The 18,197-nt window shown below is 42.6% G+C and overlaps 1 protein-coding gene across 1 annotated transcript in view; it reads left to right on the top strand.

Annotated features, from left to right (window-relative positions):
• Nucleotides 1-1,919: 1,919 nt before the first annotated feature.
• scaf1 (SR-related CTD-associated factor 1) overlaps nucleotides 1,920-18,197 on the top strand; it is a 42,063-nt gene continuing 25,785 nt past the window's right edge. The window contains exons 1-2 of the mRNA XM_080488422.1: nucleotides 1,920-2,102; nucleotides 13,602-17,177. Of these exons, the coding sequence (XP_080344548.1) occupies nucleotides 13,670-17,177 (3,508 nt within the window). The 5' untranslated portion in view covers nucleotides 1,920-2,102; nucleotides 13,602-13,669. The remainder of the gene's footprint in view (nucleotides 2,103-13,601; nucleotides 17,178-18,197) is intronic.

Genomic DNA, 18,197 nt, shown 5'->3' with positions numbered 1-18,197 from the left:
CTGCTGCTTGAACACCAGCTCACACTGAAGGAGGAAACGGCCACAACCTCCCAGTTCCCCAGAATATCGTTCCGGGGTGGGCATATGCGGCTCCCTGGTGGCGGTCGGTGGTATTGTCCTGGGAGGAGGAGCCGCGGCCGCGTCACCGGGATGTTGCTGACCGGCGGCGAGTCCGTCCAGGCGGCTGGTGAGGTGTGACATCTTGGCGGTCAGTTCATTTAACGTTGTCCCAATCTCTGGTGTTGGGACAAGAGATTACCGTGCGAGGATATTGCGCGCGGGAGGGCTTCCGGGTCGGCTGAATCCATCGTGGCCAGATCGTTCTGTCATGTAAGGTGTGTGGAGGATTCAGGCGCCGACAGGACGAGGAAGTTAAGTTTTAGAAAAACGAGTTTATTTAGGTAATCTCTCCAGCGGGCGGGCAATCCTCGGAGAGTGACGTGGAGGCGGATGTTGACGTCACCGGGCAGCGATCTCCCGAGCAGGACAGAGCGGAGCACACCAGGACTGCACAGGAGAGTAGAAAACAGATAACTCCAAGTACCGTAGTACACGAAAAACAAACGGTCATACAAAAAGGCTTGAGGGGCCGAGTCAAAGTACCGCGGGGGTAAACGTGACGATCTGGCGATGAGAGCCTGGAAACCTGGTTCCTAAATACTGGCCTCAATCATCTGTTTCAGGTGAGCATCCTCCTCCATCCGCTCCACCTACACACACACGCCCACACACACACAAACAAAAACAAACCCAGCAGTATACACCTGCGAAATGTGACACCATACACATAGACAAATAGTTTTGCTACAATAATACCCCCACAACAACACGCAGGCGCAGCTTCAGAAATAAAAGCAGCTGTGGCCAGACGAACATTTGGACTCTGTTTGGCTTCATACCCGTGGAGAGACGGAGGAGACATGCTGGCCTGGCCAGAGCTGTTTTTTATACGTTTATATTTCATACATACATGAAATATAATACACGTATCCCCCCAAAAATTTAACTAAACTCATATTACCTTGATGACTTATTTAATACTGAAAAAATCCTACTCATATTATCAAATGAACCCATAACTTTTTCATAACCAATAAAACTCTTATGGATTTCCATGTGGAAATTTGAGGTCCGAACAAGTAATACTTTTTCAGCATCACTCTGAGTCAACATTTCCGTAGTTTTAGAAATATTACGCAGGTGAAAAAAGGCAGTCTTGCATACCTGTTTAATTTGGGAGTAGAAGGCTGAGTCCTGGTCAAAAACAATTCCTAGGTTCCTCAGAGTGGCACTGGAGGCCAAAGTAAAACCATCCAGTGTGAATAGTTTAGATAATTTCTCTCTCAGGTGTTTTGGCCCAAATATAATAACTTCTGTTTTATCTTGAGTTCAGAAGCAGAAAATTACAGCTCATTTAGGCTTTTATGCCTTTAAGCCACAATATCCTATGAACACATAAAAACAATACTGTGGAGGAAAATTTTACTCCAATTTTTCAGACATTTACATACATTATTGTTAATGAGGCAAAGACAACAGCTATGCATTTACCTGTTGGTTAACAGATAAATATGTTGGTTTTTGAAAGGTTTCAATGAATAATGACACTCAAGCACAGAATCTGAAATAAAACAACTGGTTAAAACCTTCTTTTGTCAAGCGTTGCAATGCAACTCTGGGTTTTTCTGCTGTGGATTGATTTTGAGTTTAAAAATAGTCCTTATATAACAATTGTTTTTATTTTTTATAAAAATCAGTAATAAGATTACACATTTTTCACTGTGCTGTAACAGATTATATTTATATTTCTTTTGTATTCAAATTACGTAACGCTGTTACAAGTCCTCTGTTACTCCCTAAACCTGAAACCTGTTTGAAGTGAAGGGACCAGGATTGAACTCAGCTTCCCAGAAGGCTTTGCGGTCCGGCTTCAGGAAAAGGAAGATGGCGGCCACTGATGGAGCTCGGCACGAGCAGCGCTTTTAAAACGTGCAAAATAATCTGATGCCTCGTGTAATCTACGGTCGGACGCGTGAAAAAGGAGTCTTCAGTTCATGCGTGCTTCCGGCTTTGATTTCACACGGAAGATTCCCTGAGCGAAGGTACATCGTCAGTACACTGCTCTTCTCACTGGAAGCTATTAGCAGGCTAGCTAGCTGCTCTCCTGCTCCCGGTTGTATTTTTGCAGTTAAAACGTCGGTCGGATTATCAGAGATCACCGCCAGCGGTGCTGAAAGCGGAGTGACTGCAGCCCGGTTGACGAACACCGTGATAGCAGCGCGGGGGAGGCCGAGGCGTCCGCGGGATGCCAGCGCAGACCCGGGGAGCCTGGTTCAGTCTGGAGCTGGTGACACGGCTCCGGAGCAGGAGACAGGCTCAGATAGAAACAGGGTCACAACGTCAGATAAACCTTCTCCCCCACGGAGCTAATCACAGACCTGCACTGATTTCTACCTTCCGACATGATGATGATGATGATTATTATGAGGAGGAGCTCCATAGGGTCACACTGAGGGTGGGGGGGGGGGGGGGGGGGTACTATGGACACTTTCACACCAGCACTGTTTGAGCCAGACCAGAGGTGGTTTCAGGGAAAGTTCACTTCGTTAAGGTCAGTCTGAAAACTCCACGGACTCTGATCCGGATTAAACAAGGGAATTCTGGTCCCCTTGAAAACTGAGGGTCTCGGCTCGCTTGCAAGTGAACTGAGGTCTGGTCCGCGGCTACGTTAAAGCAGTAACATTAGTGGTGTACCTTATAGTAAACATGTCCTGTCGGTTTGCTCATGGGTCACAATGACATTTAAAATGTGACAGACCCCTGGTCAGCTCCAGATGCATACAAATCAAATGTAAACATAAAAAGGCATTATGTTGTTAATACTTGCATTCACTATTAGTGGGAACAGTGTTGTTGATCACCCTTTTCACCAGTGCATTGAAGTCTGATGTTTTGTCGTGGCAATTTTCCAAACAGATCGGAGGTGTTCATCACTCGTCCTCATTTAATTTATTTTGCGTGAATACAGTTGTGAGAAAAAGTATGTGAACCCTTTGGGATTACTTGGAGTACAATTTATTGAAATCCACCCCCTGTCCATAAATATATGTATGTGCATGTATACATACAGTGTATTATCGGTGGCGGCTGGTGAGAAATTTCTTAGGTTGGCTCTTTATTATTATTAAATTTCAGCCTATGTTAACTTCATTGCAATACAGTTGTTGGGATTTATGGTTGGGTTATTAGCATTAAATTACTGTAAGTAATAGATTACTGAAATAAATCACTGGAAGTAATTTTTGTGAAAATCGAAATTATTAATGGAGCATTTACTCATTAGCAACTGAATTGATTAATTCCTTAAAGTTACTAAATTATCAAAAGTTATTTATTAATGAAAAATTTGTAACTTGAATACATTTGTTATTTATCTATTAATAATAAATTGGGGCACCACCAGATAATCTGGAAATAGTTAATTACCAAAATATCAGTCTCGTTTGGAAAAAGGTTTATTTAAGTTAGTTAATATTTCTGTGTAAAATATAACAATCTTTTTTTTTTTTTAAATGTTTATTGATTTTTAATAATACAATACAATCAACAATCTGGTTACATCAACCTGTACCAGAGGACATGAGCAAAACAACACGAGACGCACATTCATACATCCATCCACACACACACACTTAAACAATTTTAAATAGACCGTTGTACAGTACAACATAATGGTTTGGATACAGAAATATTAATGAGGAAGAACAAGAAACATCAACAAAAACAACAACAACAAAAAATCAAAAATAACTAATTTGTTATGATGGTCATGTAAGGTTCCCATAACCTCTCAAAGTCTCTTTGTTTTCCTTTTGCAATATAAGTTAGTCTTTCTAGTCCAATGCATTCTGACAGTTCTTTGATCCATTGTTGTGTTGAAGGAGCCTCCATCCTCTTCCAGTTTAACGCTCTAGCTCTCCTGGCATGTAGCAGCCCAAAATCCAGTAGTTTCTTTTGCTTCCTTGTTCTTGAAAAGTTTTCTGAGTATATACCCAATATACAAAGTTTGGCAGAAAGGGGAATCTTCACTTCAAAAATTTCTGATAAGCATTTAAGCACATCCTTCCAAAATTGTAATATATCTGTACACTCCCACATACAATGTATTAGTGTCCCTTTGTGATCACGACATTTGGTGCATGTGTCTGGATTATTGCTGGATATATGATGAAGTATTTCAGGTGTTATATATGTCCTTGTCAGCCACTTGTATTGAAGTAACTTCAGTCGTGTATTAATTGTTTCTTTTTGAGCTCGCAAACAAGCGTCATTCCAATCTGCTTCATCTATATGTTCATGTATGTCATTTCTCCAAGCATTTAATTTATCTATCGTAGAATCCGGTGAATTCGACCTGAATAGATTATAATATTTTGACATCAAACCTTTTTGGTCCCGCTTTTTGAGAGAGATTTCTTCTACTAGTGATAAACTAGGAATGTGTATCATGTCTTCATACTTTGATGAAAGAAAACTTTTTAGTTGTAGGTATTTGAAGAAATGCTTTGTAGGGATTTGGAATTTATGGCACAGTTCACTAAATGTAAGTAATATCCCATCTTCATATAAATCTTTGACTGTTTGGACCCCCCTTTCTTTCCATAGTTTAAATCCTCCATCCTGTTTTCCAGGTGTGAAGTGTTCATTATTACACAGGGGAGTGAATTGGGATAAAGATAAAGGATTACCAATTTGTTAATGTGCACTGTGCCACACGATGATAGTGTTTTTTAGAAAGGGGTTCTTAGTCTGTTTTTTAAGAGTTTTTAAATTGGCTGAGTAGATATAACTATTAAGGGGCAAATTTGGACTAGATTGTTGTTCAATAGTCACCCAAGTAGGGGGTGGGTTTGTGCAAAAATAGTGTGAAGCTGATGTTAATTGGGCAGCCATGTAATACCATCTAAGGTTTGGGAGTTGGAGGCCCCCTCTTTCATAGGGCAAGTGTAGTAATTTAAAACGAAGCCTTGCTTTCCTATTGTTCCATACAAAATGACTGAATGTTTTATTGAGTTTATTAAAGAAGGATTGTGTTAAGGGCATGGGAAGTGTCTGGAAGTAGTACAAGAATGTGGGTAAGATTGACATCTTCAGGATATTTATTCGTCCTATCATGGAGATGGGTAAGTTTGTCCAACGATTTAAAGATTCTGTAACCTGATCCACTAGGGGGTCGTAATTAGTACCAACTATTTTGTTCAAATCTGGAGTGATTTTGATGCCCAAGTAGTTAAATCCGTCTGTGGCAATTGTAAAGTTTGTTTGTATGGTTGGATTTTTTCTGTCCTCTTCATTAAGAAACATAAGTATTGATTTACTGTTGTTAATTTTATATCCAGAGAACAGTCCAAATTTTTCAATAAGGTTCACCAGGTTGGGAATGGTATTTTTTAAATCTGTCAGAAAAAATATTATATCATCAGCAAATAATGATATAAGATGATTTATCCCCCCAATGCATACCCCTGACAGTCCTGCCTGAGTTAAGGTTCCAAAGCAAGAGTGAATAGAATTGGAGACAGCGGGCATCCTTGTCGTGTGGAACGTTGTAAATTGAAAGGTTCTGAAATGTTGTTGTTAGTTAAAACTTGGGCAGTAGGGTTTGTATATAGCAATTCAATCCATTTGATAAATTCCTCTCCTAGTCCGTATCTTGGAAGCAGTTTCAGAATGTCGGCCCACTCAATTCTATCAAATGCTTGGCATGCGTCTACAGCCAGCATTGCTGTATCCTTTGCATTTTTTTTTTCATACAGTATATTTAGAACACGTCTAATATTATGATAACCTTGTCTTTTTTGAACGAAACCTTGTTGATCATCTATTATTAGTTTTGGTACGAGTCTTTCTAAGCGTTTTGCCAGGATTTTACATAATATTTTCATATCACATCCCATAAGACTGATCCCCCGATATGATGAGCACTCGGTTTGAGGTTTATTAGGTTTTAATATTAGAGTGATTGTAGCTAATCTTAAGGATTCTGGGAGACTTCTGGTTTCACATGATTCTTTAAACATGTTAAGCAGTGGTTGGGCTAACTTGTTTTTAAACACCTTGTAAAATTCAATAGGTAGCCCATCAGGGCCTGGGGCTTTGCCGCTATTTATATTTCCTATAGCTTCCAATATATCCTTTGTTGTTAGTGGGTTATCCAGAGCTTCTTTATCCTCATCAGATAATGTTTGGAACGGTAATTTATCCAGAAATGCATTTTGAACTGCTTCGTCCACATAACACTCTGATTCACATAGTTTTTTATAGAATTCTCTAAAACCTTTATTTATCTCTAATGGGTCGGAAGTCAGTTTATCAACATCTGATTTTATGCTGGGGATTGTTCTATCTGCCTGCATTTTTTTAATTCTCCAGGCTAATAATTTTCCTGCCTTCTCTCCTTGATCATAAAATGTTTGTTTTGTCCACAACAAACTTTTTGCCACTTTGTCATATTTATCATATTTAGCTCTCAAAATAGTTCGATTTTTAATTTTTCCTAAGTTGTTATTACTATAAATTTCATTTTCCAGTGTCTTAATTTGTTGTTCCATTAATATAATTTCTTGGTTATATTTTTTATTTTTAGCACTCGTGTAACTGATAATTTCTCCTCTTATATAAGCTTTAAAAGCTTCCCATCTGACACTGGCTGACGTTTCATCTTTATTAAATTCAAAATAATTGTCTATGCATTTTTCCATAACTTTAATGAAGACATTATCTTTTAATAAAAAGGCCTGTAATCTCCATCGTTTTTGGCCCTGTTCAACTTTATCCAAATGAACTTTAATTGAGACTGGAGCATGGTCGCTCATAACATTGCTACTGTACAAACATTCTTCCACTCTTAATTCTATGGATGTTAGAAAATAGTCTATTCGTGAGTGGCTTTTGTGACTACTTGAAAAACATGAATACTGTTTGTTAGTTGGATTTTTAACCCTCCATATGTCATGTAACCTAAGGTCTTTTATATAGTTATGTATTATTTTCCTGGTTTTTGTATGTGTATTGTCAGTTTGAGAGGACCTATCGAGGGTTGGATCAAGGGTGCAATTAAAGTCACCTCCCATGGTATATATGCCATCTAGGGCAGATAGTGTCAGAAAGAGTTTGTCAAAGAAGGATGGGGAATCATCATTGGGGCCATATACATTAACCAAATTAAATTTCTGTGACATAATAATACCTTGTACAATAATGTATCTCCCACCTGGGTCTAAAATAAGTTTAGTTTTTTGAAATGGTACAGATTTGTGGATCAAAGTTACAACCCCTCTGGCATGACCAGTGAAAGGGGCATGAAATATCTGACCTGGCCATCTTTTAACTAGGATTTGACTATCTGGTGTTGTCATGTGTGATTCTTGTATAAAAACAATCTTTGAATTTAGGAGTTTTATTCTACTCAATACTTTTTTAACTTTTACCAATTTTCTCATTCCCCTGACATTCCAACTAGTAATAGTAATGTTAAAGTTACTTCCCTGCTGTGTCCTTTCCATATATTTTTATAATGAACTTAAGGAGCATTAGAGCCAATAAGGTAAATAATAAAATAGTTAAATAGTAATAGATAAAGTGCAAACTTACACAGGCACACACACACATTCATACCTACACATATAAACAGTACTGAACTTTTGAACCTTCCCTTGAACCCGTGCACTTCATCCTGTGAAATGCACACCCACCCCCCCAGGACGTAGTTATTAGGGATGCTGATCCACAAATCTGAGGAGCAGCTGGTCAACATGACCCCAACTCTTCTAAAACCCCTAACCATACACCATGCTACTTCACAGTTGTATTTACTTACCCTTATGAAATAGAACTAGAACACATTTACACAAATGTGAATTTAAATTTAACTGCCAACATTAACATTTAGAACAAATGATTATCAAGTGTCTTTTACCACCAGCCTCATATTACAGCACGTGATGGAGCTTGTTCATGAGGAGCGAGTGTCCCCCGCTGTAGATGGGAGCTGTTTGTAGAAGTCCTCAGCTTCTTGTGGTGTGGAAAACAGGTGCATCTTGTCTCCATGTAGGATCCTGAGTTTACAGGGATTGTACTGAAATCCACGGAAAGCATTGATGTCGATGAAGCCTTTTATGACGGGGTGAAATCCTCTCCTCACGCGAACTGTTTCAGCTGAAAGGTCCTGTGCGAAAGTGATTTTTTGCCCATCGTGAAGTATTTGCTGTTTTTTAGCTTCACAGAAAAGGAGTTCCTTTTCTTGGAATCTCAGGAACCGGACCAGAACCGCTCTATTTTGTCCGGGCCTTCCTGTGGCCAGTGTACGATGGGCACGCTGGAGAGTGAACACTTTTTGTGGTGGGAGACCGAGCCATGATGGTAGCATCTCAGTTTCAATGAGCGGCCGTCTCCCCTCTACCCCTTCACGTAGACCAAAGATGCGCAGATTCTTCCTCCTGCCCCGGTTTTCAAGATCTTCTGTTTTCCCCTCCAGGAAAGCAATTCTCTTTAAGGCGGATTGTAGGGCTGTATCGGCAGTCTGCTGTGACTCCTCAGTCATAACAATGCGGGTCTCCGCTAGCTCAATCCGGCTAGTATTAGCCGTAACTTCCTGGTTAGTGGCAGTTAGCTTACCCTCTAAAGTTGTTAGAGTGGTTGACATGCACGTTAGTCTCTGGTCGATACCATCGAGTCTTCCTCCAAAGTCCGACCGCATTGCCCGGAGCTCTGATAGCACTTCTCCAATGCCCTCCGTGTTAGCAATGTCCATGCTGTTAGCAGTCTGAGTGCTAGCTTTGACATGGCCTTTTTTAACTCGACTGTTGGCAGTTGGATAGGGTATTTCTAAGAAAAGTGTAGCATGGTGTCGGAGCTTCTCGGCTAGACCTCCATCTTGGTCACGCTTCTCCCCGGAAAACCCAAATATAACAATCTTAAATAAAAGGGAAGGTGTGAGATCCGAGCACAGACTGTTACAAACCAGTGAATTGTCAACAATAAATACACAATAATCACCAAGAATCATTCGATTCAGCTAACAGGCGATTATTAACAAAAATACTTTAATAATTCATAAATAATTCTGGAATCATCTCATGAATCAACACATCTAAGTATCAAACATCCTCTAACACGGAGATCTAATCTACTGAGCTGTAGTTTACTTACCTTAGTACTTGAAGCATTTGGGCAGCAACCAGTGCTTGTCAAATATGTTTTTTTTTTTTATTTCTATACAATCATAAAATCAAGTAAATATAAAATAAAAACAAATTAATGGAGCAAAAAAGAAAAAGGGTTTAGCCCTACCACAAACACCCCAAAATAATATTTTTTTTAAAGAAAACCTTAAATGGAGCATTCGCATGCATTGTGGACGACTAAATACTACATTGTGACATGTCAAATTGTAGGACGAGTTGATATTCAGCGAACCAAATAATATGTTATGGAAGAAACATACTTATTTAAAAGCACATAACTGAACCAATATAAAGATGTATACACTATATATACATGTGTATAATATATACAAAGAGGTATACAAAATAAATACTACATGAAATTTGACTTCAGGAGCCACATACAGTCCAGTTTCATCTTGTGTAAAATATTTCTGTAATAACCTTTAAATTTACACTTTAAAGTTTTGCTTTGTGGCGCACAGTATACGTGATGAAATTGTCTATAATTTTGCAAGATCACACAATTACTACTGAAAATGACTATAATGTAAATAATGTAAATTTTAATGAAACATGCTGCTGCAAAATACAGTGAAATGTAAAAAAACCTCCTATAAATCCTGTATAACCGCCTTGCTTGGTGGTTCGTGGGGCTGGATTGGAGCCTTTTGCGGCTGGTTTGGGCCCACGGGCCTGATGTTTGACACCTGGTGTGAAGTGAAAGTGAAACTTAAGAGGAGTCACAGCAGCACCGAGCTGCTGGAGGCTGTCTGCTCATTAGTGCGTTACCAGTTAAAACCTTTGTGCCCGGCAACATTTCCGCTCTTATCGGGTCCCCTAGTCCAAGGTTCCACTGTACACATATTTTAGACGGCCTTAGCGAGCTGTGCACTCCTCACTGCCTGCCTGCGCCTTGCAGTGGACTGCCGTAAACCGCGTGCTGCCGTAAAGTGTTATTGCTGGCATGAGTACGAGTACTCATGCCTGGTATCGAACCGATACTGGTATTATCGGAGCATCCCTAGTTTTAATTCAAATACATGCATGAATATCTAATATAAAAAAAATAAGTACAATTTCAACATCATGCCAATTTTAAACGATATATATATATATATATATATATATATATATATATACTAGGGACGTCCCGATCACACATTTTTGCCCCCGATACCGATCCAATTTTTCAGAATTGAGTATCGGCCGATACCGATACTTTCCCGATCCGATACTCACATTGTTATTGCAAATATACTCAATAGTGTATTTTTGGATCAACTAAGATGTCTGAAGCTAAAAGCACTATTGGCAGAAGCTTCGTTTACCTAGAACTTATTGTAAAACTCACTTATTGAATCAAAATTCTTCTCTTTTTCTTTAGTTGTTGTTGTAAACTGAGGAACATCCACATGACGAAAAAACAAACTTTGTCCTCCCTGGCCTTCTCCCAAAAAACCGTCCACACCTCACTATGAACACGACTCAACACCAGGCTTCAGGACATGTAGTACACATGCCAGGCCTTTAGGGGCGCTGTGACTCACCAAACACAACAAAAACGTAGAAGAAGACAGACCACATAGAAATTTTGCACATAAACACATAACCCACTATATATCACTCTAGTTTTATAGGTCTATGGGGGCCATGCTTCTAGCTTCTGCAGCTCCACCCGAGCTTCTAGTCCCTGATTGTTCTGGTTATTAGGTGACGTTGCGGACCGCCTTCTTTTTTTTTTTTTTTTAGATCGGCGGGGTGATCGGCTGGATTTGCCGATTCCCGATCACTCACAAATTACTAATATCGGCCCCGATCCGATATCTACCGATCGGATCGGTAGATATTATCCCTAATATATATATATATATATATAGTACTTAATACAGTGAAATATCTCTTTTGAAACTGCTGAAACTGGGGAAACTAAAAATGCAGCAATTACTCAATTATCTTCAGGCCGGTCCGGACCATCCTGCGTTTGGCCCATGGACCATGCATATGACCAAACTTTACACGAGGGCTGAACGATTAATTGCATTTGCGATAATATCGCGATAAAATAAAACGGGATTTTCTAATTGCAAGGGCTGCGATTTGACTGCTCACGTGATCTGGTCACGTGACAACTTGCGCGTGTCATGCGCCCACATATACGTGGTGAGCGAGCGGAGCAGAGCAGCAGTATTACTCCTTATGAACATAATTCGAAACAGCAGGAGGAAATAACTCCGACCATAACGGAGTTCATAGCGAAAGATATGATGCCCATTTAATGGGCTGGACATTAAGGACTGTCCCTCCGTCCAGGGCTGGTAAAAGTTTTGCTCAGGCAAGTGAATCATCTGCCCACCTTGCCTGAACGGGCTCGTGGTTTTTAGGGACGGAGCCGATCCGATCCGGGATCGGGTTCCGATATCAACGGAATTCATGGATCAGAGGTTCCTGATCCATGATCCTGGTCTGCTTCATGGTACTGAAATGATCCCCAGTGTTTCCCTGCTGCTGCTCTGCTCGCTGGCTGCAAACTGTGGACTGGATTTCCTGAAGGGAGGCGGGTCTCAATGAGACCAGGAGGAATGAGTCAGCAAATCCAGTCCACAGTTTGCAGCCAGCGAGCAGGCTAGGGAAGTAGCACTGTGCTATCCAACTTTTCATGCCAACATGTTGCTGTTTGGACGGATTTTAATCTCACAACACCACAAAGCAACACAGCAACGTGGATGTTAGCGGAGCAACACAGCAATGTGGATGTGAGCAAAGCAACACAGCAACATGGATGTTAGCAAAGCAACACAGCAACATGGATGTTAGCGGAGCAACACAGCAACGTGGATGTTAGCAAAGCAACACAGCAACGTGGATGTTAGCAAAGCAACAAAGCAATGTGGATGTTAGCAAAGCAGTTGTCCAGCGAGGCGGTCGCTTTGTAAACAGACATCACCGTTTTAAAACTCCAGCTCTCCGAGGAGAACGGCGCTGACCGCGGCATCAAAACAATGACCAGCAGCTCCTCCAGGCTGTCAGCAGGCGATTCACACCTCCGTGAAGCTGCGTCCTACTCCACGCTAAACTCCCTGAAAATAGTCCCAATCATTTGTGTTGTTCGAGCTGGAAGCACTGCTGTTGCTGCTGCCTTGCTAAATAATTTCCCCAACGATTAATAAAGTGATTCTGAGGTTCTGAAGATAGAACTAGTTTATTTTGAGATGATGACGTCACGCAGACCCCCACATTGTCCAAATGGAACAAAAATACTTTGATCCTTAATGTCCAGCGCAGCATTAGTATAGTGACCCAGCCTGGTTTAGGGCTTTGATCCTTAATGTCCAGGGCAGCATTAGTATAGTGACCCAGCCTGGTTTAGGGCTTTGATCCTTAATGTCCAGGGCAGCATTAGTATAGTGACCCAGCCTGGTTTAGGGCTTTGATCCTTAATGTCCAGCGCAGCATTAGTATAGTGACCCAGCCTGGTTTAGGGCTTTGATCCTTAATGTCCAGCGCAGCATTAGTATAGTGACCCAGCCTGGTTTAGGGCTTTGATCAGCACAATGGACAAGCGGTTGGCTTGTTGTGGTGAACGCTTACAAAACTGCTAGTAACAGTACTTAGTAAGTTTACTACTGTAATTGTCTTTCATATTAATACATGCTCCATTTGACTTTATCTTTACATAAGCCTCGCCTATAAGAAAGAACAATTTATGTAGAATAAATCTGATAGTTTATTATAATACACATTGATTTATTACTTGTGTTTGTTGAAAACTACATGAGAAGAGGACCTTGAAAAAATAATCACATATTAAATCACAATCGCATTATTGAGGGGAAAAAATCACAATTAGATTATTTTCCAAAATCGTTCAGCCCTACTTTACGCTCATTTGACATGACCGGAAAGGATCAACATATCTAAAAAAAAATTCAGGGATCTCACTGAGCCAGATTAAACTTTATGGCACTGTGTGTCATGAAAATCAATGGAAAGCTATTATGAGATTCTGCATTAATGTGTAGGAATTTACTCCTATTATAAATACCTATATCATTAAAGCACGGCCTGTGTTTAATATTCACCCGTGTGTCTCACTGCTTATTCAAAATGTTTGCAACTAGGTCATCAAATACACGTACCATATAACTATTTATAAAAGAGAACATAAATATTGAGCAGAATCTACAGCATTCTCAGCACCTTATTATGTAGTCCCTATGAGAAATATTATTCCCCGCTACTGGGCTAGCCAATGTGGTTCGCTAGCTATAAAAACCAGCAGTATTTTGCTTGTTTTCAATGTGATGTAATCCAAACTGAGATGATCACTGGGACCAAAATACTCATATTCATTCATGTACATTTTCTTTCTCCCAGGTCTTCTCCTGGACCCCCTGTTTTCTGGTGAACCACTCTCCACCTCCAGCCGTCAGCTTTCCTGGCCAATGGACTTGACCCAGGCACCAGGCTTCAAACGGAGGCCTGCTGCCTCCTGCTCTCCGAGAAGACCTGGAGAAGCTGCCAGGAGCACCCCTCCTCGCTCACCCTCCTCGTCCGTGTCGTCGCCATCATCCGGACTGTCGTCACCGCTGTCCACTTCGTCCTCGGTCTGTGCCAACGCAGCCGGCTATCAGAAACATGTGAACAGTAAGAACAAACGTGTTGAGGTGTCGTCCACTTCTGCCACTCTTAACACACAGCCCAATACTACACGCACATCAAACACCCCCCCCTCAGACTGCTACCCTCACACCTCCATGCAGCCAAGCACAGACTATGAAGAGGATGACAGGAAAAGAGACATGTATGATCCTTTTAATCCCACAGATGGAGATAGGGATGGTCGGGGGAAGGAGGAGGAGGTTGAAGGGGAAAAGTATGACCCCTTTGACCCCACTGGTTCGCCTGCATCAGATGTAGATGATGAGTGTAACACAGTGGAAGTGTCAATGAAAAATGCTTCAAGAGAAGATGATGATGATGATGATGATAATGATGATAATGAAAAAGCAGAGGAACCTCCTGACTCCACTGATACCTTGACTGAAGCCCTAGCCCCATGTCTGCCCACCCAGCTGCCTCTGAGGAGGAGAATGGACTGTAGCTCAACCAAAGCTGGAGGGAAGAGGGAGAATGATTCCGATCACTCGGAGATAGAGGAGGGAGAGATAGTCGGGGCTGCTGACAGAGACTTAAACAAAAAGAGATCTGGTGAGGAGGTTCTCTCCTTGAATTCTCCTAGTGTCACCTTCTTTGGTTCAAAACCCGAGCGCATCCTTCGTGTGCTGGACGGAGATGGTTTTGTGTCCGTGTGCACTGAGGGTAACTGGGAGGTGGACCGGGAGCTGGAGGATGAGCCTGTGGTCGGAGTGAAGGATCTGAGGAGAAAGCTGGTCAGCAGGAGGAAGGAAAGATACCTCTCCTTCCCTGCTTCATCTCCACTCTCTCCTCAGCAACCACCACCACCACCACCACCACCACCTCCCCCTCATCCTCCAGTTTCCACTTCCTCCCCCCCCCCCACAGCTACTGTAGTGCAAGGCAGCAAGAGCCACAAGTCATCCAAGAGCTCCAAAGACCGGGACCAGCAGAAGAGCAAAGAAAGGAAAGCTGGAGACAAGGAGACCCGAAGGAAAAAGAGGAGGAAGGGCAAAGAGGGGCTTCAGGAGAAGAGCAAAGAGAAAGAGCGAGGCCACAAAGCTGCAAAGGACACTAAAGAAAGGAGGAGCAGTAGGAGCAGCAGCCGAAAGAGGAAGAAAAGACGGCACAGCAGCCCCGAAGCCTCCCGTTCCTGCAACTCGTCGGGAAGAGGAGCCCAAACAAGAAGGTCTTTTTCAAGCTTATCGGAAGAAAGACACAGAGAAAGGGATAGAGAGACAGACAGAGAGAGGGACAGAGATAAGGACAGAGATAAACACAGAGACAGACGCAGAGACAGAGAGAGAGACAGAGATAGAGAGAAGGAGCAAAGTCTCCCAAGCAGCCATCGAACGGATGACAGAGATCGAGATTCCAGCTCCAGAAAGAGGGAGAGGGAAACGAGGGGGAGACTGTGCTCCAGCAGCAGAGAGCAAGGACCTCCAAAGAGGTCCAAAAGGAGCCAAGAGAAGAGGGACAGCAACAGGGAGAGGCCCCATGAGAGGGACCGAAGGAGGGACGGTCGTCCTGTCGTCCCTCCATCTATTCAAGACCTCAACGGCTCCGACCTCTTTGCTATCAAGCGAACCATCACAGTCACAACCACCACAACCACCACCACGATGCCTGGCTCCCCAAGACTCACCCCGTCGTCACCGTGCCGGCCCACACAGGACTCTGACAAGCCCCACAAGAGAAAGAAGAAGCGAAAATGGCACTCAGCTGGAGAGGAAGAGGAGGAGGAGCGGAGAAGTTGTCACAGCAGATCACAGTCCCTCTCACCTTCAAGGTATCACAACTACGAGTCCGACCGCTACTCTGACAAACTGGAAATTGACGTGTTGTCTTTGGATGGAGAGGCTTTGGACTCAGACTACCCGTCCCTAGAGGACACGCCTCCTGCTGTTCTGCCCCCTGTACCAGCCGTCCCCAGCCCCAAAAATAAAGCTTCCTCAAAGACTGGACAGCATCATCCAAAAAAGAAGTCCCGCATGGTAAAGAAAATTGGACCATCTGAATCATCCTCTTCTTCAAATCGGACTAAAGGCAAATGCCTCTCCTCACTGACAGTAACTTCAGGCTCTTCCACAGTCTCACCTGGCCACCAGTCCACAAAAAGAACTAGGAAAATGGGTAAAGAGAAGGAGCGTAACAAAGGTAGTAGAAAGGAGATGAACCGGACTGGCAAGTCCAAGAAGGAGAGTGGAGGAGGTAGGAAAGGTAAGCTACAGTCCAAAGTGTCAGTGCTGGTACGTGAGGGTGTGAGCAGTACTACAGGAGCTTCAGTCGGGTCTGGAAAGCTGGGGATGGACCTGCTAGGACCAGGAGGCACAGGAGCTGGTGCTGGGAGCTCAGTGGTTGGCGGGTCGATTGCAGTAGTGTTCTGCAGAGACAACGAAAGCAGGTCTCCTTTCCTCAAGCCATGTTCAGAGCCGCTGTCTCTCGGCGGCCGCAGTAAAGATGTCGCCGTGATGGGAAAACGAAGCAGCCTGGCCGCACCGCCTTCGTCCTTAGCCAGTCCAGGACTGAAGTCCAAGAAAGCCAAACCCAGCTCCATCACATCCACTTCCTCCTCTGCCTCCTCCCCCTCCTCATCCCTCCCCACCAAGCATCGTCGTCGCATGGTGAAAAAGACGAGGGAAAAGGGCGCAACCACGGGGATGACTGCAGGAGACAACAGCCAATTAAAGACTACGTCTGAAGGCTGGACCGGGCCCTCCATAGATGTTCAGTTAGGAGTCGGAGATGGTGGAAAGTCCGTTAGTCCTCATACTGACCAAGTTGGACCTGCCTTCCAGGTCCAACCCTGTCCTTCCTCTTCCTCCTCTACATCGTCCTCCACCAGTGTGCTTCCCCCTTCCTCGTCACCACCGCACACTCCTCCACCATCCACCACTCCTCTTCGGGACACCAGAGAGTCCTCACCAGACTCTCAGACTGTAGACAGCAGCTGTAAGACCCCGGACCCCTCTTTCCTAGCGGAAGACTGTCCCACTCAGACCAGTCCCACCCTCCCTACATCCAGTCCATCCAGCCTGTCTACTCCACAGGGAGCAGGACTCAGCAATGCCTTGTCCACACCCACTGCTAAGCCCCTACCTCCAGACGATGCCCCCAAATCTCTGGCGTCACCCCCCTGCTCGTCCTCGTCAGCCCTTTCTTTGCCTTTGTCTTCATCGGACCCCTCTTCATCATCTTCTGTCTCCTCCTCATCTGCTGCAAAGCCCCTGCCTCCTCCACCCCCCCCAACAGCTACCGCCCTCCCCTGGAGTCTGCAGACAGGAGTGGATTGCACGACTGGAGGCGTCCTGGCATGTGAGTACCTGTGGAAAACCGACCTTTCCAAGGCATTGAAATCTCTCCAGTAGTTCAGGGGCTATGTTTATGGAAGACAGCAATATGTAAATATAAATGGGGTACATTCTACAATGGAAAACATAGAATTTAGTTTAACCCAGGGATCTATTTTGGGCTTCTTTTGTTTCTAGTTTATGTTAATGACTTTGTGCATTGTCCTCGCGATATTCATATAATACCCTTCGCAGATGACACAAATTTGTTTGTGTCACATAGGCACATGGATCAGCTTGAAAAGCTCCTGAATGAGCAATTAGATAAGGTAAATACTTGGTTTAAATGTAATAAATTAATAGCTCATTAAATATTACTAAGACCTTTTTATATTGTTTTCTGCTCAAATAATCAAAAGTACAGTGTTCAGATCATGAATATATAAATGTATTAAAAAAGTTGAATCCATCTAGATGAATGCATACAATTTAAAAAGTGTGTTGAAGAGCCAATTAAAAAACAGTCAAAATTTGTATGCCGTTTTTTTTTTTAAAATGCGACAGTTGGTCCCAATAGATGCACTGTTATCACTGTACAGATTTCTGTTTGAGCCTCACTTGAATTATTGGAACTTTATCTGGAACAATACATACTCTACATACACTGAAAAACTTCTGACACTACAAAAGAAAGCTATAAGAGTCACTTCATGGTCGATGCCAAACTCTCCAGCGAATGCTCTCTTTCATAAATATGGTCTCCTAAAGCTTCCTGAAGTGAATCTTTATCACAATGCATGTACTATGTATAATATTCTTAAATATTGGTCAAATATTGATTGTGCCAACTCATTTCATTATACTCACCTTCTCACGAACATAATACTAGGAATAAGCTGCTTCTAAAAGGGAAATATAGAAAACTAAAGTGTACTACTTTCAGTATATGTCATACAGGTCCAAACTTATGGAATGAGCCGGAAAGCAACTTAAAACAATCGGCCACATTATCCATATTTAAAAGAAAACTACAGAATCAACTACT

This window comes from Lipophrys pholis, assembly GCF_963383615.2.
Source record: "Lipophrys pholis genome assembly, chromosome: 19".
In the NCBI taxonomy this organism is placed as follows: Eukaryota; Metazoa; Chordata; class Actinopteri; order Blenniiformes; family Blenniidae; genus Lipophrys; species Lipophrys pholis.
The sequence above is the reverse complement of the archived record's forward strand: the minus strand, read 5'-3'. Positions and strand labels throughout refer to the sequence as shown.